Source organism: Vulpes vulpes, chromosome 16 (genome assembly GCF_048418805.1).
Source record: "Vulpes vulpes isolate BD-2025 chromosome 16, VulVul3, whole genome shotgun sequence".
Taxonomy (NCBI): Eukaryota; Metazoa; Chordata; class Mammalia; order Carnivora; family Canidae; genus Vulpes; species Vulpes vulpes.
In genome coordinates this window covers 32,934,509-32,949,253 of record NC_132795.1, presented here as the reverse complement: position 1 = coordinate 32,949,253, position 14,745 = coordinate 32,934,509, and the positions used below count along the sequence as shown (strand labels likewise).

At 59.4% G+C, this 14,745-nt stretch overlaps 1 protein-coding gene across 2 annotated transcripts in view; it reads right to left on the bottom strand.

Annotated features, from left to right (window-relative positions):
* LRP1 (LDL receptor related protein 1) overlaps nucleotides 1–14,745 on the bottom strand; it is a 68,602-nt gene that overhangs the window by 23,905 nt on the left and 29,952 nt on the right. The window contains exons 19-40 of one of the 2 annotated variants that reach the window (XM_072741762.1): nucleotides 13,762–13,944; nucleotides 13,136–13,336; nucleotides 11,762–12,007; nucleotides 11,440–11,637; nucleotides 10,112–10,316; nucleotides 9,764–9,928; nucleotides 8,886–9,130; nucleotides 8,504–8,635; nucleotides 7,962–8,189; nucleotides 7,538–7,712; nucleotides 7,358–7,452; nucleotides 7,011–7,160; nucleotides 6,756–6,896; nucleotides 6,266–6,400; nucleotides 4,071–4,202; nucleotides 3,703–3,837; nucleotides 3,370–3,499; nucleotides 3,103–3,229; nucleotides 2,551–2,702; nucleotides 2,327–2,451; nucleotides 1,627–2,004; nucleotides 137–326 (exon numbers count right to left, since the gene is read on the bottom strand). In XM_072741762.1, coding sequence (XP_072597863.1) covers nucleotides 137–326; nucleotides 1,627–2,004; nucleotides 2,327–2,451; nucleotides 2,551–2,702; nucleotides 3,103–3,229; nucleotides 3,370–3,499; nucleotides 3,703–3,837; nucleotides 4,071–4,202; nucleotides 6,266–6,400; nucleotides 6,756–6,896; nucleotides 7,011–7,160; nucleotides 7,358–7,452; nucleotides 7,538–7,712; nucleotides 7,962–8,189; nucleotides 8,504–8,635; nucleotides 8,886–9,130; nucleotides 9,764–9,928; nucleotides 10,112–10,316; nucleotides 11,440–11,637; nucleotides 11,762–12,007; nucleotides 13,136–13,336; nucleotides 13,762–13,944 — 3,868 coding nt within the window. The remainder of the gene's footprint in view (nucleotides 1–136; nucleotides 327–1,626; nucleotides 2,005–2,326; nucleotides 2,452–2,550; nucleotides 2,703–3,102; nucleotides 3,230–3,369; nucleotides 3,500–3,702; nucleotides 3,838–4,070; nucleotides 4,203–6,265; nucleotides 6,401–6,755; nucleotides 6,897–7,010; nucleotides 7,161–7,357; nucleotides 7,453–7,537; nucleotides 7,713–7,961; nucleotides 8,190–8,503; nucleotides 8,636–8,885; nucleotides 9,131–9,763; nucleotides 9,929–10,111; nucleotides 10,317–11,439; nucleotides 11,638–11,761; nucleotides 12,008–13,135; nucleotides 13,337–13,761; nucleotides 13,945–14,745) is intronic. The other variant, XM_072741763.1, reaches the window with a different exon arrangement.

Genomic DNA, 14,745 nt, shown 5'->3' with positions numbered 1-14,745 from the left:
TGGCCCAAGGTCACACAGCAAGGAAGTAGCCTGTCCCAGCCTCTCCTGCTGCTGCACCCCCACCCGGGGGCTGCCTGGAGCAGTTCCGGCCACCTTGGGGCCTATCCCTCCCCGCTCCCTGAACCCAGCAGCTCACTTCTGGCACTCATCCAGCACAAAGGCTCGTGGGTGGTCATCTCCGGACATGGTAATGACCGTCTCGCGCTCGAAGGCCCCCGGCCGGGTCTGGTCTACCGTGTGGCGGGTGATGGTGGATGTGGTGTAGCTTGTCCAGTAGAGAGTGTCCCAGCCACGGTGATAGGCCAGGCCTTCCACAGAGCCCACATCTGCAAGGAGAGAGGAGCAGTCGTGCGTCGGGATGGGGCCAGAGAGCAGAGCTGAGGGGGCAGCCTGGGCAGGCCCTCGAGGGGAGGGCCTGGGACACCTGCTCCTCTGGCACATGTGGGGCTGGAAGGGGATGTGTGGGAGCCAAGGAGCATGTGGGAGCACAGCCCTTGGCACCCCCACCTTCCTGTCCTCCCCTGTTTTCTACACAATTGATCCATGGTCCAACGCCCTGACCCTTTCTTCCTGCATCTCCCCACCGCTGGGTAGAACTGGCCTTATGGATTTTGGTAAATCATGTCCAACTAGGGTGGGACTGGGAGCTTCCAACTGAACAAGACTTGGACGGATTGTTCATAAGCATCTTAAACTCACGTTAAAGAATTAAGTGCCCGAGTAATGGAACCACAGCTTAAGAGAAAAAGACTCAGGGGTTTGGGTGGCTCCTCGCTGTGTGACGCCGTGGTTGCCAGAAGGTTACATTAATAGAAGTGCTGCAGCTTAAGCGATGGCCCGAAGGGAGGGGACAATGCTTGCCGGTCTCTCCTGATGGAGCTAGATTACAAACGTCTAGTTTAGCTTGGTACACATTTTTAGACAGGCATGCGGACTGGACTGCGTGGAGCAGAACATGTCCAGGGAGGCTCAAAGGACGGGTCTATGTTTATCGCCCTGTATACCAGCATCTAGCTCAGGGTCTGGCAGGTCTTCGCAGACAGGATGGATGAGGAAATGAGCAAATGAGCGAGTCAAAGGACTAGGGGTTATCCAGCCTGGAGAAGAGAAAACTGCAATTTCCAAAGAGCTGAAAGGCCATCCCCAGGATGACAGCTCTAGCACCCACTACTCTGCATGGAGCGCGCCCAACGGGTGCTGTGCTGTGCTGAGCTCAGGTTCCACACCTGCCCTTCGAGAAAGCCGAGGCTTGGACAGCATAGGGAACTTGCCCCAGTGTCTGGAAGCCTGTGTCCAGGGTTGAACCGAGCCTGTGGCTGCAGACTGTGCTGTGTGTACCCGCCACAAAGAGGAGAGCCTGGGCTTACTCTGTGCAGCCTGGCGGCAAACTAGGGCCAGAGGGGGGAGTAAGAAGGGAGCCGAGTCTGACTCCAAATGAGGAGAAACTTCCAAGTAACCGTAATGGGTGTGGTGTGATTTGCTGGCTGTTTGCCAGGGATGCAGTCCCAGCTGGGATTCAGGGCTGGGGCACAGTGGGCTGGCTGATGGCTGAGGGCTTTTCTACCTGGAGTCGGTGCTGGTCCTCCCTACCCCCCCTTCCTGGGGAAGATCAGGGTCTAGGCTCACTCTCTACAATGGTGGTCCTCCCTGAGCCATCGTCATTAATCTGCTGGATGTTTCCGAAGTGGATGTCGCTGAAGAAGATGCGATTGGGGGTGCCCGGGGAGGTGCCTGCTCGGTAGTCGAAGGCCAGAGCGATGACATTCTTCATGTGTTCAGGATCCTCGAAGGGTTGCACGGGTGCATTGAGGTTGCGCTCATCAGACAGGTGGATGCTCTTGAGGATGGTACGCTCCGAGTAGAGCAGATAGCCGGCATACTCGCGGCACGATGCCCCGTCTTCAGCCAGCATCCCATGGGCGCAGGCGCAGGCCCGCTGCCCGCCGCCCTGGTAAAGGCACAGCTGCTGGCACCCACCATTAGCCACTGCACACACATTGGTGCCTGGGGGGGGGCACAGGGAAGGAGATGGTTACAGAGGGCAGGGCCCACCTGGGGAGAGGCTCCCCGGTGCTTCTGACACCTCAGCTGAAGGGGGAGATTCTGGTTGGTGCACTACTCTGCCTCCACAGACGACCCTCCAGGCCTCCGTCCTCAGCACCCGGGTGTGTCCTAAGGCTCCTCAGCCTCTCCTCACCACTCTCGGGTCTCTGGAGCCTCTGGAAAGTCCCCCTGTGGGCCCGGCACCTCTCTTAGGCCTTCTCACTCTGGGGGATCATTCCAGGCTGGGGGCCCCTATGGGGCTCGCCCAGAGTCCCAGCCTCACCTTTCTGCCGGTCCCGGTTGAAGACTTTGATGTCTTTGAGCTGGACACCAATGCCTGTTCTCAGGGGCACAGAGTCTGTAGCATTGTCTTTACTCCCACGTTTGATGGAGCCATTGGCATGAGTCCTGGGGGAAGGGAAGGGCCAGGCCGTGAGCAGGGAGTTAGCAGAGGCCAGGAGGGAGGGAACACGTGGCAGAGGCGAAGACCAGGGCAGAAGCCCTCACCTGTCACTCCAGTAGATGAAATCCTCAAACACAGACACCGAGAACATGTCCATGTTGTTGCTGGACAGAACCACCTCACGGTTCTCTCCCGTCTCCAGGTCAATCCGCTCAATCTTGTCTGTCCGGGCGTCGCACCAGTACAGCTTCCCATCCTATAGGCCAGAGGCACCCACCTCACCTCCAGTGGCCAGTGCTCCCCACCAGCCCGGGTGTCCTGGGCAACAGGGATGTCCCACTCACTCCCGCCTCCCCTGTCTTTCTTCTCCGTGTCATCCCTGCCCTCTGACCTGCTGATCTGATCACCTCTAGGCATGCCTTCCATCCTCACTTCCCAGTGACAGTCCCCCTACTGACTCTGGGGTGGCAGGAGTCCTACTCTGGGTCAGGAGCTGGGCCAGAGGACCCACGATTACCCTGGGTCCCTATCACCCCACCGAACCGGGGCTCATCTTGGGGAGAGTCAATGGGGAGCAGAGCACAGGATAAGGGGAGGCTCCCCCCAGAGCATAGGGCCCGGATATCCCAAGGGCTCCAGGGCCAAGCCACCCAAACCTGATAGTCCACCGAGATGCCATTGGGCCAGCTGATGCTGACGTTAACCAGCACAACTCGCTCAGTCCCATCTAGCCGAGACCGCTCAATCCGTGGGTACTGGCCCCACTCAGTCCAGAACAGATACCTGTGGGGTGGAAGAGGTAGAAGTAGGGGGTCAGTCCCCAGAGCACAGAGGAGAGAGGGTCTTAACGGCGTGGGCTGTGTAGAGTGACAGGCCAGACCCGAGCCAGGGCTGGGAAATGGACAGCCTGTCTAGCTTCTCACCCCTTCTCTGGGTGGACAGTGATGGCCCGGGGCTTATCCAGACCCTGGGAGATGACCACATAGCGGAAAGAGCCATTGAGCCGGGCCACCTCGATGACGTCAAAGCCCTGGTCCGTCCAGTAGATGTTGCCTGAGGAGGGAGTGGGTGGAGATTAGGGGGACTGGGTGGGAATGCCTGTACCCGGTCCCTTGCCAGCCCCTAGATCCCTGCCACTCCCTGGTCTGTCGCTGCCTACTCCTCCTCAGACTCCTCCTGAGATCCCACATCCCCCCAACCGGGCCTCCGCCTCACCTGGAGGCCGCCAGCCCGCCCAGGACCCTCTCATGGCTCACCTGCAATCCAGTCCACTGCAATGCCCTCCACGCGGCCAATGCCGTTGGTCACCACATCCTCACGCCATGTCTGGTCTCGCTTAGCCCGGCTGATGGTGCTTAGGCCCATGTCCACCCAGTAAATGGTGTCATTTTCTGGAGGCAGAGGAGACAACGTGGGGATGTCCAACAGGGGACAGGCGGGCGGTCAGAACCAAGATAGAGGTGAGTGCTGGGGGGGGCCAGGTGGTTTGGAAGGGAAGACCCCCCTGGCGGGGGTCGCTGTGGTGTCTCCCCTTCCAGCTGTGGTCGGCGGCCTCTCCCTGGGCTCCCAGAGCAGAGCACCCCCAAGGGCATGTCCTATTCCCTCCTGCTACCAAATCACTCACCAGCATGGAAGTCAATGCCGACAGCCAGAGAGGTCCCCGACACTGGAACCAGGGCATCTGACTTGTCATTGGGATCCAGGGGGATTCCCCGGATTCCTTCATGCACAGAGTACAGGAGAAAGGAACCCACACCTGAAACACAAGGACTCTCAGGCATGGGCCTCAGCGACACCCCTTTAAACTTGGGGTCTGTCACTCTCAAACCTATTGTTGTCTCCTCCCTGGTATCTTCTCCCAGCCTTCACTCCTCCCCCTTCAACACACAGACACCTTAGCCTGAGGCCTGTAGCGCAGCCTGGGAGGTCACCTGGCTGCAGGGGTGCGGCAGTGGGACAGGCGCCGGCTCAGGGCAAGTGCCTGTGAGGCTGCTGGCCCCCACTAGAGGGCAGGAGAGACCTGGCTTTCTCGCCCTCAAAGGGGGCCCTGTCACCGGCTGGCTTACTACCACCCAGCACCCTGAAAAGCTGTTAGGAAGAACCTGGGGAGGCTGAGGACACAGTGGAACTAGAGGACTCCTCCATGGAGACTTCCACCTTGGGGTCCTCTCGTCCTCTCCACTGTGGCCTGTGCCACCACACCCTCTCTCAAACACCTGAAACTCCATATCCCTGACTCCTCACTCCTGAGCCAGTCTCATTCTGTTTTCCCATTTCTTTTTCTTTTTAGATTAAAAAAAAAAAGATTTTATTTACTTATTCATGAGAGACACAGAGAGAGAGAGGCAGAGACACAGGCAGAGGGAGAAGCAGGCTCCCTGCAGGTTGCCCAACATGAGCCTCCATCCCAGGACTCCAGGATCACGGCCTGGGCTGAAGGTGGCGCTAAACCGCTGAGCCACCTGGGCTGCCCTTCTTTTTAGATTCTAAATTTTTTTTTTATTTATTCATTTGAGAAAGAGAGTGAGTGAGTGAAGAGAGAGCATGAGCCGGGGTGGGGGGAGGAGCAGGGGGAGAGGGAGAAGCAGGCTCTGCGCTGAGCAAGGGGCCTGACGTGGGGCTCGATCCCAAGACCCCGAGATCATGACCTGAGCTGAAGACAGACGCTTGACTGACTGAACCACCCAGGGGCCCTATTGTTTTCCCATTTGTCTTGAGGCCCCACTATCAACGTGAGCCAGAAGCCTCCACTGCCTTTAGCCCTTGATGCAGCATGTCCCTGAATGAATTCCTCAGTAGGCTCTGGTTTCTCAGGCTCCATGAAAAAAAGAATTCGTGGTCAAGGGAGTTTGGGGAAACCCCAAACATTAGAGTCTTCTCTCGAGAATCATTCTTAGTGCACATGAGCATATTCAAGACTCTGAGAAGTTCTGCAGCAAAAAACACTTAAACTTTGTTCAACCCAGTGCTGCTTTCTGTAACATCTACCCACATCAAAGAGGGAGGTTCCCAGGAGCGCACTTTGGGAAGTGCTGTCCTGGGGCAAATTCATAAATCAGTCAGCAAGTTCTTGTGAAATGTCTGAGTCTCATTCTTCTATTCAACCCAGCTGCTAAGCCCCATCTCTTAACACTGGGCTCACGCTAATAGCCTCCCAACTGGTCTAACTGCCTCGGTTTCTCCCTCCCCCACCCAGCCGGCTCTCCGCCGCCAGGTTAATCTGCCCCAAACACCACTTTCCAGGCACTCCTTGCTGAGCACCCGCAGGAGGCCCACCCTACCCCACAGCTGAACACCTAGGAGTCGCCCCCACCTCCTGCCCAGGGCTTGGCACCTCAGGGCCCCTGCACAGATCCTCCTCTGGCTTGGCACCTCAGGGCCCCTGCACAGATCCTCCTCTGGCTCTGGACCTTTTCCTTACTTGTCCTTTCCCCTTGGATCCATGCACTCAAATCCTACTTGTCCTACAGAACCCAGCTCACGGCACACCTCCTCCACGAAGCCGGCCCTGGCGCTGCCAACATGTATTTCTCCAAAATTCTCCTGTAGGCACCGAGAGCCACTTCACAGTCTGGTTTCCCCTACGTGTTGGCCCTGTCTCTGCTTAAGACTGCGCGGTACAGGGACAGGCCCTTCTGCCCTGTGGCTTCCCCTGCGGCACGGAGCACAGGGGGGACTTCCCAAGCATCTAGCCCAGAAGGCACCTAATCATCTGTGATAAAAACAGTCCTGTCCCCCAGGTGAGGGGAGGCAGGTGGGGCCGTAGGGTAGGAGGGGCCGGGGCTGGGGAGCCAGGCCACGCAGGGGGTGGGCACTGACCCTCGCAGGCCTGCTGGCCACTCCGGAGGCTATAGCCGGCTGTGCACATGCAGGAGCGGGTCGTCTCGGACGTAGGCAGGCAGAGCTGGGAGCAGTCACCGTTGTTGACACTGCAGGGGTTGGTGCCTTCGTGCTCTGGGGTGAGGGTAGGGGGACAGGGAAAGGACTGAGGTGGCCCTCCTTGGGACCTCACTGTCAGGCATGCACCGCTTGGGGATAGGATGGTCACCGCCTTCACCCTGGACCTTGTGCGGGGTCACCACCCAACCCACACCCAGGTCTTTCGTCCTCGAAGGCCCCTTGGCTCTTGTGACCGGGTGGCTGTAAGCACGCACGGTACCTTTGTGACAATGAGAGAGAGGAGCCCCCCCCCGGGGGGGTGCTGAGTGGAATCTCTGACCCATGTTCCTTCCCATTCACCGCCTTGCCCAGGTATTGTGCTAGCCGAACCCCCCCCACCCCCGGCCGTGGCCATGGCCCCCTGCCTCACCCAGCTGGATGCTCTCGTCGTAGACCTTCATGTGCATCACCAGGGTGGTGCTGTTCCGCAGGACCACGGACTCCGAGCCATCAGCCTTGTTGCAGGTGCCCATCTTCTCTGACACCTGATCCGCCCACCACAGCTTGTCCCCTGGGGAGGCAGGAGGGGATGAGACCCCAGGGAGGGCTCCACCCCCAGGCCAGCCCAGCCTGGCTTCCCCCAGGGCTCCCCACCCCATCCCTGCCCTTACCCAGCAGCCCTCACCCATGATAGCCAGGGCAGTGGCCTTGCCCAGCTGGCTCCGCATGGCATCGATGACCTCCAGCTCACTCCCATCCAGGTTGCAGCGGTTGATGGTGTGGTTTCCGGAGCTGATCCAGTAGAGTTTGCTCTCAGGGAAGTCGATAGCCAGGCCTGGGAGAGGGGGGTGTCACTGCCAGAAAGCCTGGCACCTGGGCTGGGGGCTGAGGGATGTGAGGTCTTGGGGAAGGGTGGTGAGGACAAGCACTAAGCTAGGAGTTCAGGAGGCAGAGCGGCGACTGAGGGACCCCGGGGCTGTACTGAGTGAGGAATTAGGGAAGAGCCGTAGCGCAGGCAAGGCAAGCTCGTACCCACAGGGCCCTTCTGGCCACTGAAGAGCAGGGTACGGTTGCTGCCGTCCATGTTGGCCATGCTGATGTTGTCCCCATCCGTCCAGTAGAGCTTCCTGGGAAGGTGTGGAAAAGTGAGTCAGGCCCCTCTTCTCCTCCCCCCCCCCCTCCACGCTCCCCAGCCCCGGGCCCTGGACGGACCCACGCAGCGGGTGGACAACAAGGCCGTGGGGCTGCTCCAGGCCCTGCACCACCGCATTCTTGAAGGAGCCGTCCAGCCGGGCCACGTTGATCTGCTTCTTGTTAGTGTCATAGCTGGTCCAGAACAGGTTTCGGGACACCCAGTCCACAGCCAGCCCGTGGGCATTTGGCAAGTCTGGGGGGGAGACAGCGGGGAGTTGGAGATTGGGTGTTTGCCGGGCATAGGTCAGCAAGTGGGAGGAAGTCAGGGACTGGCCTGGTTTGGGGGGGGGGTGGGGCTGGAGAATGAGGATTGGGAGACCAGGGTTGGAGCAGTGAGAAGATTTGGAAAAGGACTATCAGGCCCAGGGGGGAGTGGGGATGGAGTAAGGGCCAGGTGGGGGGCGCCCACGCCCACCGCGGGGGTCCAGGGCAAGGGCAGGACCTGCAGAGACGACGGTCTCCACGCCCGTGCCGTTGATGAAGGCCCTTTTGATGGCCTGTGTCCTCACATCGGACCAGTAGACGCGCTGCTCGCGGGCGTCATAATCCAGCACCGTGACGTTGTCGATGTCAGGCACCGTGAAGGAGATGATGTAGTTGTAGTAGGGGGCATCCAGGTCCACCCCCCGGATCTCCATCTGACGTGCGTACAGCAGGAACTTCTTAAACTCTGTGGGGCACGTGGCAGGTCACTGAGGACAGCTCTCTACCTTGTGCTTCCCACCCACCCAAGTTAGGGTCCCTCCTTCTCCTGGTTCCTTCCATCTGCTGCTGGCCATTGGTCATCAGGAAGTGTTCCCGTTGGGTGTCATCTCCTGGCCTGAGTTCCTGCATCTTCTTGCAGTGGCTGTCTCTGGAGCCTCTGCCACTGGGCCCCTCCTAGCTGGGACTGTCTTCCCTCACTTACAGCCGTGAGCCTGGGTACCTGACACCTTCCCCCGCAGCTTCAGTTTACCAGCGGATCTTGAGGGAGGGGCCTCCTACCGTAGCAGGTGGTGTTGTCCTTGTGGAGCTTCATGAGGTGGGGGCAGGCGCAGGAGACGGTCCGGTTGTAGTTGATGAGACACAGGTGGGAGCAGGGGCCCCGGCCCCCATTGGCCTCACAAGGATTGGGAGCTGTGGGGGCCGGGGAGAGGAGTGAGGAGATCCTGTGACTTGCTGGCCCCTACCTGGCCTTTCTCACCTGGACCACCACCTCTTCCCCGACTCGTGCCCTCCCCATTGCAGCATCACCAGCGGCCAGACCCTCTTCTGTCGGCAGACTCCCCCACCCCCTGCCTTCCTAGCACAGCCCCTCATGCTCTCATGGCCCCCTCTTCTCCTAAGGGCTTCTAAAGAGGCTGCAGGCCCCTTTCTGGCCCCTTACCCATGGGCTGCCGGGAGGGGTGGTACACCTGCAGGTCAAAGGGCTGGGTATTGGTCCTCTGTACCACGGTGACATTGTGGCCGGTCCACTTGTTGGCCTTGGCTAGCGTGTTTGTCCGCCAGTCCGTCCAATACACCTCCCCCCCATACAGCGTCACTGCAAACGGGTGCGACAGGAACTCGTGTCCCCGAAGCACCTCCATGTGGCCGGAGCCGTCGTAATGGGCTGAGTAAATGGCATCTGACCTGAGAGCATGGTCGGGGCAGAGTGAGGATGCTGGCTGGGGCCATGCCCGGGCCCACCGCCCTCCCCCCAACCCTAGCATGCTAGAGCAGTCCATCCTTCCTCCTGGGCCTTGCTGGCTGGGGAAGGCAAACAGAACAACGTGGAGTGAGAACCAGAGTGGTTCGAGGTCTAGGATCCCAGCTCTCGGATCCCAATTCCCATGCCCTGAATCTCTTGGCTCGCTTCTCCATAGGGCCACAGTAAGCACACAGAGGGCTTTGATGGGGTTGGAAAAAGGGACCCCCTCTGAGCAGACCAATTATCTTCCCCTGGGCAGATAAAGTGCCCTAGCAGAGTGCACAGATTCATGAGTGAGGACAAGACATGGCATTCCAGCCTTGCCCATGCCTGGCCAGGCACCCCTGTGCAGGGTGACAGCCCTGCTTCCACCCTCTTCCTGCTACATCTGTTCCCCCTGCCCAGCCTCTCCCCTCACCTCGGACCTCCTCCCGGGCCCAGCCCTTGGTCGCCCCAGTTCTGGCTCCAGCTGCCCAGGCCTTTTGGCTACCAGGCCCTGGGACTCCTGGCCCCACCCTATCCTTGGAGGAGAGGGGGAAGCTTGAGGTCTCTGGACATGTGGTGGGGGCACTGACCTGGCATCAATCCAGAGGATGCGCTTCTCCAGGTAGTCCACAGTGAGCCCATTGGGCCAGCCCCCAGAGCCGGTCTCCCGGTGGATGGTGCGGCGCCCAGCTCCACTCATGGAGGCAGCCTCGATGCGGGGCAAGCTGGCATCCCAGTCTGTCCAAAACAAGATCCTGGGGAATGGGGAGGGGGTCAGGGAGGGCCAAGGTTGAGGACCTGGAGGGGGGCTATTATAGGATCTTTGGTAAAGGGCAGAAGAGGTGAATAGCATTTGAAGAGGCAGAGGTCCCTGACCCGGCTGAATGAGGCTTCAGAGGGGACCATGGGGCCAGAATAGGGCTGCGCAGGGTCCTCACCCATCCCGTGGATCCAGTGCAATTGCCCTAGGGTGCTCAATGTCACCGGCCAGAAGGGTGGTCCGAAGGGTCCCATCTAGCTTGGCCACCTCAATCTGGTCCAGATTACTCTCCACCCAGTAGATGTTGCCTGCAATCCAGTCGACAGCCAGACCCTCGGGGGTGGCCAGGCCGTACTGAATCACCACCTCGAAGCTAGTCAGGGCTGGTGAAGAGAAAATCATGGGCGTGAAATTACAATATACTAGGGAGCCTGGATGACTCGCCCTCAACCCTGACGCCTCTGCCAATATCTCTGGTGCACCCTGGCTTTGTCTAGGGTTCAAAGATACCTCTCCTCCTCACCCAGGGCCCCCTGCCCCACCCCCAGGAGGTCAAATAGGAGAGAAGAGGCCTAGTTTCCACAGCCCTGAAGAAGGGGAGGTGACAGCTTTCTTCTGCTTGCAGCTCTCTGAAGGGCTAACTCATGGCAGGAGGGCAGAGCAGAGCAAGGGTGGAGGCTTTGGGGGACAGGCATAGAGTCAATATGAAGAGCGCAGAACTTCCAGAAGTTATTTCATAAACTGTCTTGAAGATTTTTCCATGGGAATACATATATAAAGTATTTTAAAAACTACTGCATCATGGGAACATTATCACCATCTACTTAGCCATCCCCTTGTCGATGAATGTTTGGGATGGTTCCAAGTTTTCTCTATTACAAACAAGACAAGCTCCTCTAGTAAGATGTGCTTCTTTCAAGTCTTTGCTCAGATGCCTTCTCGGGGGCCTTCCTTGACCACCCAATTTAAAATGCCAGGCCCCAATCCCCCCTGGCCCCCTTGCCTCCCTTTATATCCACAGCTATCCCCTTCTGCTGTATTCCACATCGTACTCATTTGTTTTGTTCATATCTGATGGTTCGTTCCCCTGTCACCTAAGTGCCATGAGGGCGGACGTCGCGGCCTGTTTTGATCGCTGCGACTCCCTGGGGCCCTGTGTGCGTGGCGGACGCTCCGTGTGCGTGTTATTAATGAAAGGGGTCAGTGATGGGTCAGGCTGCCATTGGACAGAAGGCAGCTTTCAGGTAGCCCGTCCCTAAATGGCTTTTTCCTTTTAAGCTTGCTGTTCTAGGATTTGGGGAGCTCCAGGCCATTCCAAAGAAAGGCTGATCATTTTGTTAATTATCAGGCAGGCAGCTCTGCTGACGATAATTACGGGGCGTCAGGAACTGAGACCCACACAAAATCTGACCCAATTACCGGGGAGGTGGGGGGGCTAGGGGCCTGGGCTCGCGGCCTGGGTGTGGGGTGCCGCTCTGCGCTGGCGCCCCTTCCCGCCCGCGTCACCTCCGTTGTCCAGCAGCTTCCCACGGTAGATCTTGTCCTCCACCACGTCGGTCCAGTAGAGCGCGCTCTGGCTGAGGTGGAAGTCCAGGGCGATGGTGTTGCGCAGGCCGGGCACCAGCACGCTGTAGTCCCCCTTGTGGAGGTCGATGCGCCGGATCTCGTGGCGGTTGGAGAAGATGATGAACGGCTTGAAGGGGTCTGGGGGGGGGGGGGTGCAGGGGTCAGCGCGGGAGCAGGGGTCTCCGCTGGCCGGGGCCTGGGGCCGACGGAAACCGCAGCCCCAGACCCGCCCACCCGCCAGCCCGCCTGCCCGCCCGGTCACCTAGGCTGCGGCAGCTCTCGCCGTCGGGCTCCAGCACCCAGCCCTCGTAGCAGGAACACTTCACGCTGAACTTGTTCTGGTCGCACTTCTGGCTGCACTTGAGATGCTTGGCACAGTAGCTCTGGATCTGGCAGGTGTGGTTGTCGGGCCCCAGCTCCATGCCCAGCGGGCACGAACACACAATGCCTTCGCCAGGTGCCACCGAGCAGTTGTGGCTGCAGCCCCCATTGTTCAGGGAGCACTGGTCTGCGGGCGCCCAGCAGGGGACGGGGTCAGGCGGAGTCGGGAGGGGGGCAGCCCAGACACAGCCCTGGCCCCCTGCCCCTGGCACCCTTCTTTTCCGTTTCTGGCCGAGCCTCTGTCCCACCACTTCCCAGGCTCCCTCAGGACCAGGGTTGGGAGCCCAGCACCCCCTACGGGGACCACCCTCCTCCTACCCCGGAGAAGCACCCCATCAGGGCAGCACCTGGTCTCTATTTCCCTGTCCCTTCTTGAGCCCATGGTAGGGGAGGGCAGCTTTTTTTTCTTGGAGGGTTGCCCTTTCCTCAATCTCCCCTGATTTGGGTGTGACTGGGGTGGGGTGTGGCCGGGAACGTCCTGCTGGGTTCTCTGACACACCCTGAGATCTGCCCGCCCTGACTGATGACCCATCAGCTGTCCTCCGGGCCAGTCCCAGCCTGCCCTCCCCCCTGCCCTCCCCCCCAGGAACAGATGCTCTGCCTGGGGAGGAGGAGACGGTCCGCTCTGCTCCTCATCCCCCTGTCACACCACACGGCCCTCCCTGACCCCTTTCTTTTGATCCTTGAGCACATGGCCTCCTCGCCCCACCTTCTCCATCTGCGAGGTCTAACCCTCCGTCCTTGGGAACCCGGTCGCATCCCTCCTCCTCTGGGAAGCCTGCCCTGACCACATCAGCACACAGCTCTGCTGTCTTCATTTCTAAAGCCAGCTCTGTGCTTTGATACCGCCTGGCTGTGGGGGAGGCCTCGTGCCTACAAGAAGGGGTCGCCCTGCGCCTTCTTAACAACACTTTAGGAGCCCTGTGACCCTGACCACTTATTTAATCCCTCTGCCTCAGTTTTCTCATCTGTAAGATGGAGACGATAATTCCACCCGCCTCGAAGGCTGTCTGGTGCAGTAGCACGCTCTGACAGTGTGGTGTGCTTGCACAGCCTCTTGCCCGGGGGAGTCTGAACTCGACAGGGCTGTTGGCAACTGCTCCGGTGTGTCCTGCCTGGCAGCGGGAGCTGCCCTTGCTCTCTCTGAGACCTCCCCGCACAGAGCTTGTCCTGCTCTGGCTGCGCCAGCCCCGGCCCCATCCCCAGCCAGCCACCCCCCCCCCCCCATGGGGCCTCTTGGAGGCCTGGGCCTCACCACAGAGCTCTCCCTCATCCGAGCCATCTCCACAGTCGTCGTTGCCGTCACACAGCTTGTCGAGGGGCAGGCAGACTGAGGTGTTGTTGGCGCAGGGGTGCGAGGGTGGCCTGCAGGCCAGGGACTCACAATTCTCCTCATCCGAGTTATCTTCACAGTCACTGTCGCCATCACACACCCATGCTTTGCTGATGCATCGAGCTGAGGGGTGGGCATAGCGTGAGGGGCCAGGCCTGGGCAGGAGGGCTCCCCATGCCTTTCTCCCCAGACCCAGTGGGGTTTCTCACATAGGGTCATGATTATAATGCCGTGGGGTCCACTAGGAACTTTAAGGCTTTCTCTGCCAGATTCACGTAGGCAGCAAAGAAAGCAAGAATCTGAGGAGGGTGCTGAAGCTCAGCTCTGGTGTCAGTTTCAGTTTCCAGGGTCCTTAGTGCCGGCTCTGGCCCCTTCATCAACCCCTCCCTCCGACCCCCACCCCAACCCCAGCCCGTGCATCACGCTCAAGCTTTTCCTGTGCAGGCCTTTGCCTTGCAGTGTCCCCACCCCCATCCCTCACTGCCTCAGGACGATCTCCTTCTGTCCATATTGCCCCAGACCACGCTCCCGCCCGTCCTTCTTTTTACCAGAGTCTTTGCAGCCAAACTTGACATTGGGGTCACAGACATGGGTCACTCCCTCACAGCTCTTCTCATCACTGGAGTCCATGCAGTCAGTGTCGCCATCACAGCGCCACCGTAGGGGGATGCAGAGACTATCCAGCCGGCACTGGAACTCATCATTGTGGCAGCCCCCAGGAGGCCTTGTGGCTGCAGGGGGAGGAGGGACGGCATGGGAGGGGGTGGTAGGGGCTCCAGGTCAGCCATTCCCATGTCTGCCTTCCCAACCCGCCCTGTTTCTCTCCGTCCTAGAGCTATGAGCTGAGGCAGGGATGGAGAGTTCTCTGAGCCCTGCTGACACTTCTTGGAAGCTAACTAGGAGTCAGCAAGGTCACACCTCCCGGGACCCCAGCCATCGGCTAGTCTATCATCTATTTTACACACCAGTGGTCTATTGGATAAGTAATTTGCTAGGCCAGAGCTTGAAGGCCCCCACCTTCACCTAGCCTCCATTTTAGCCAGTCACTCCACACACACTCAGCGGGCGCCTCTGGTGTGCCAGGCACTGTTCAGGTGCCATAGGGAGGAAGACAAAGTCTTTATCCTCGTGGAGCCGAAGTTCTAGCGGGGAAGATACCTAACTGCAAGGAGTGATCAAAACCATGGAGCTGCAGCTGGGTCAAGACAAGAGAGAGAGATGAGGATGCCACCGACGGTCAAAGAAGGCCTCTGAGCAGGAGGTGTTTGAACAGAGGCCTGAGTGGCACAAGCCATGAGAACCTGGGAGGTGCAGCCCAGGCAGAAGGAACAGCCAGTGCAAAGTCCCTGAGACAGGACGATGCAGAGCATATTTGCAAAATGCCCAAGGCATATTTGAGGCTGTTCGGCTGAAGCAGAGTGAAGGAGAAACGGGTGGCAGGAACACAGGTCAGAGAGGTAGTGGGAGCCCTGCAGGCCACGGAGTGGGGCCTGGCATTGGTTCAAGCGTGTGGGGAGCCAGGGCAGGCTTGA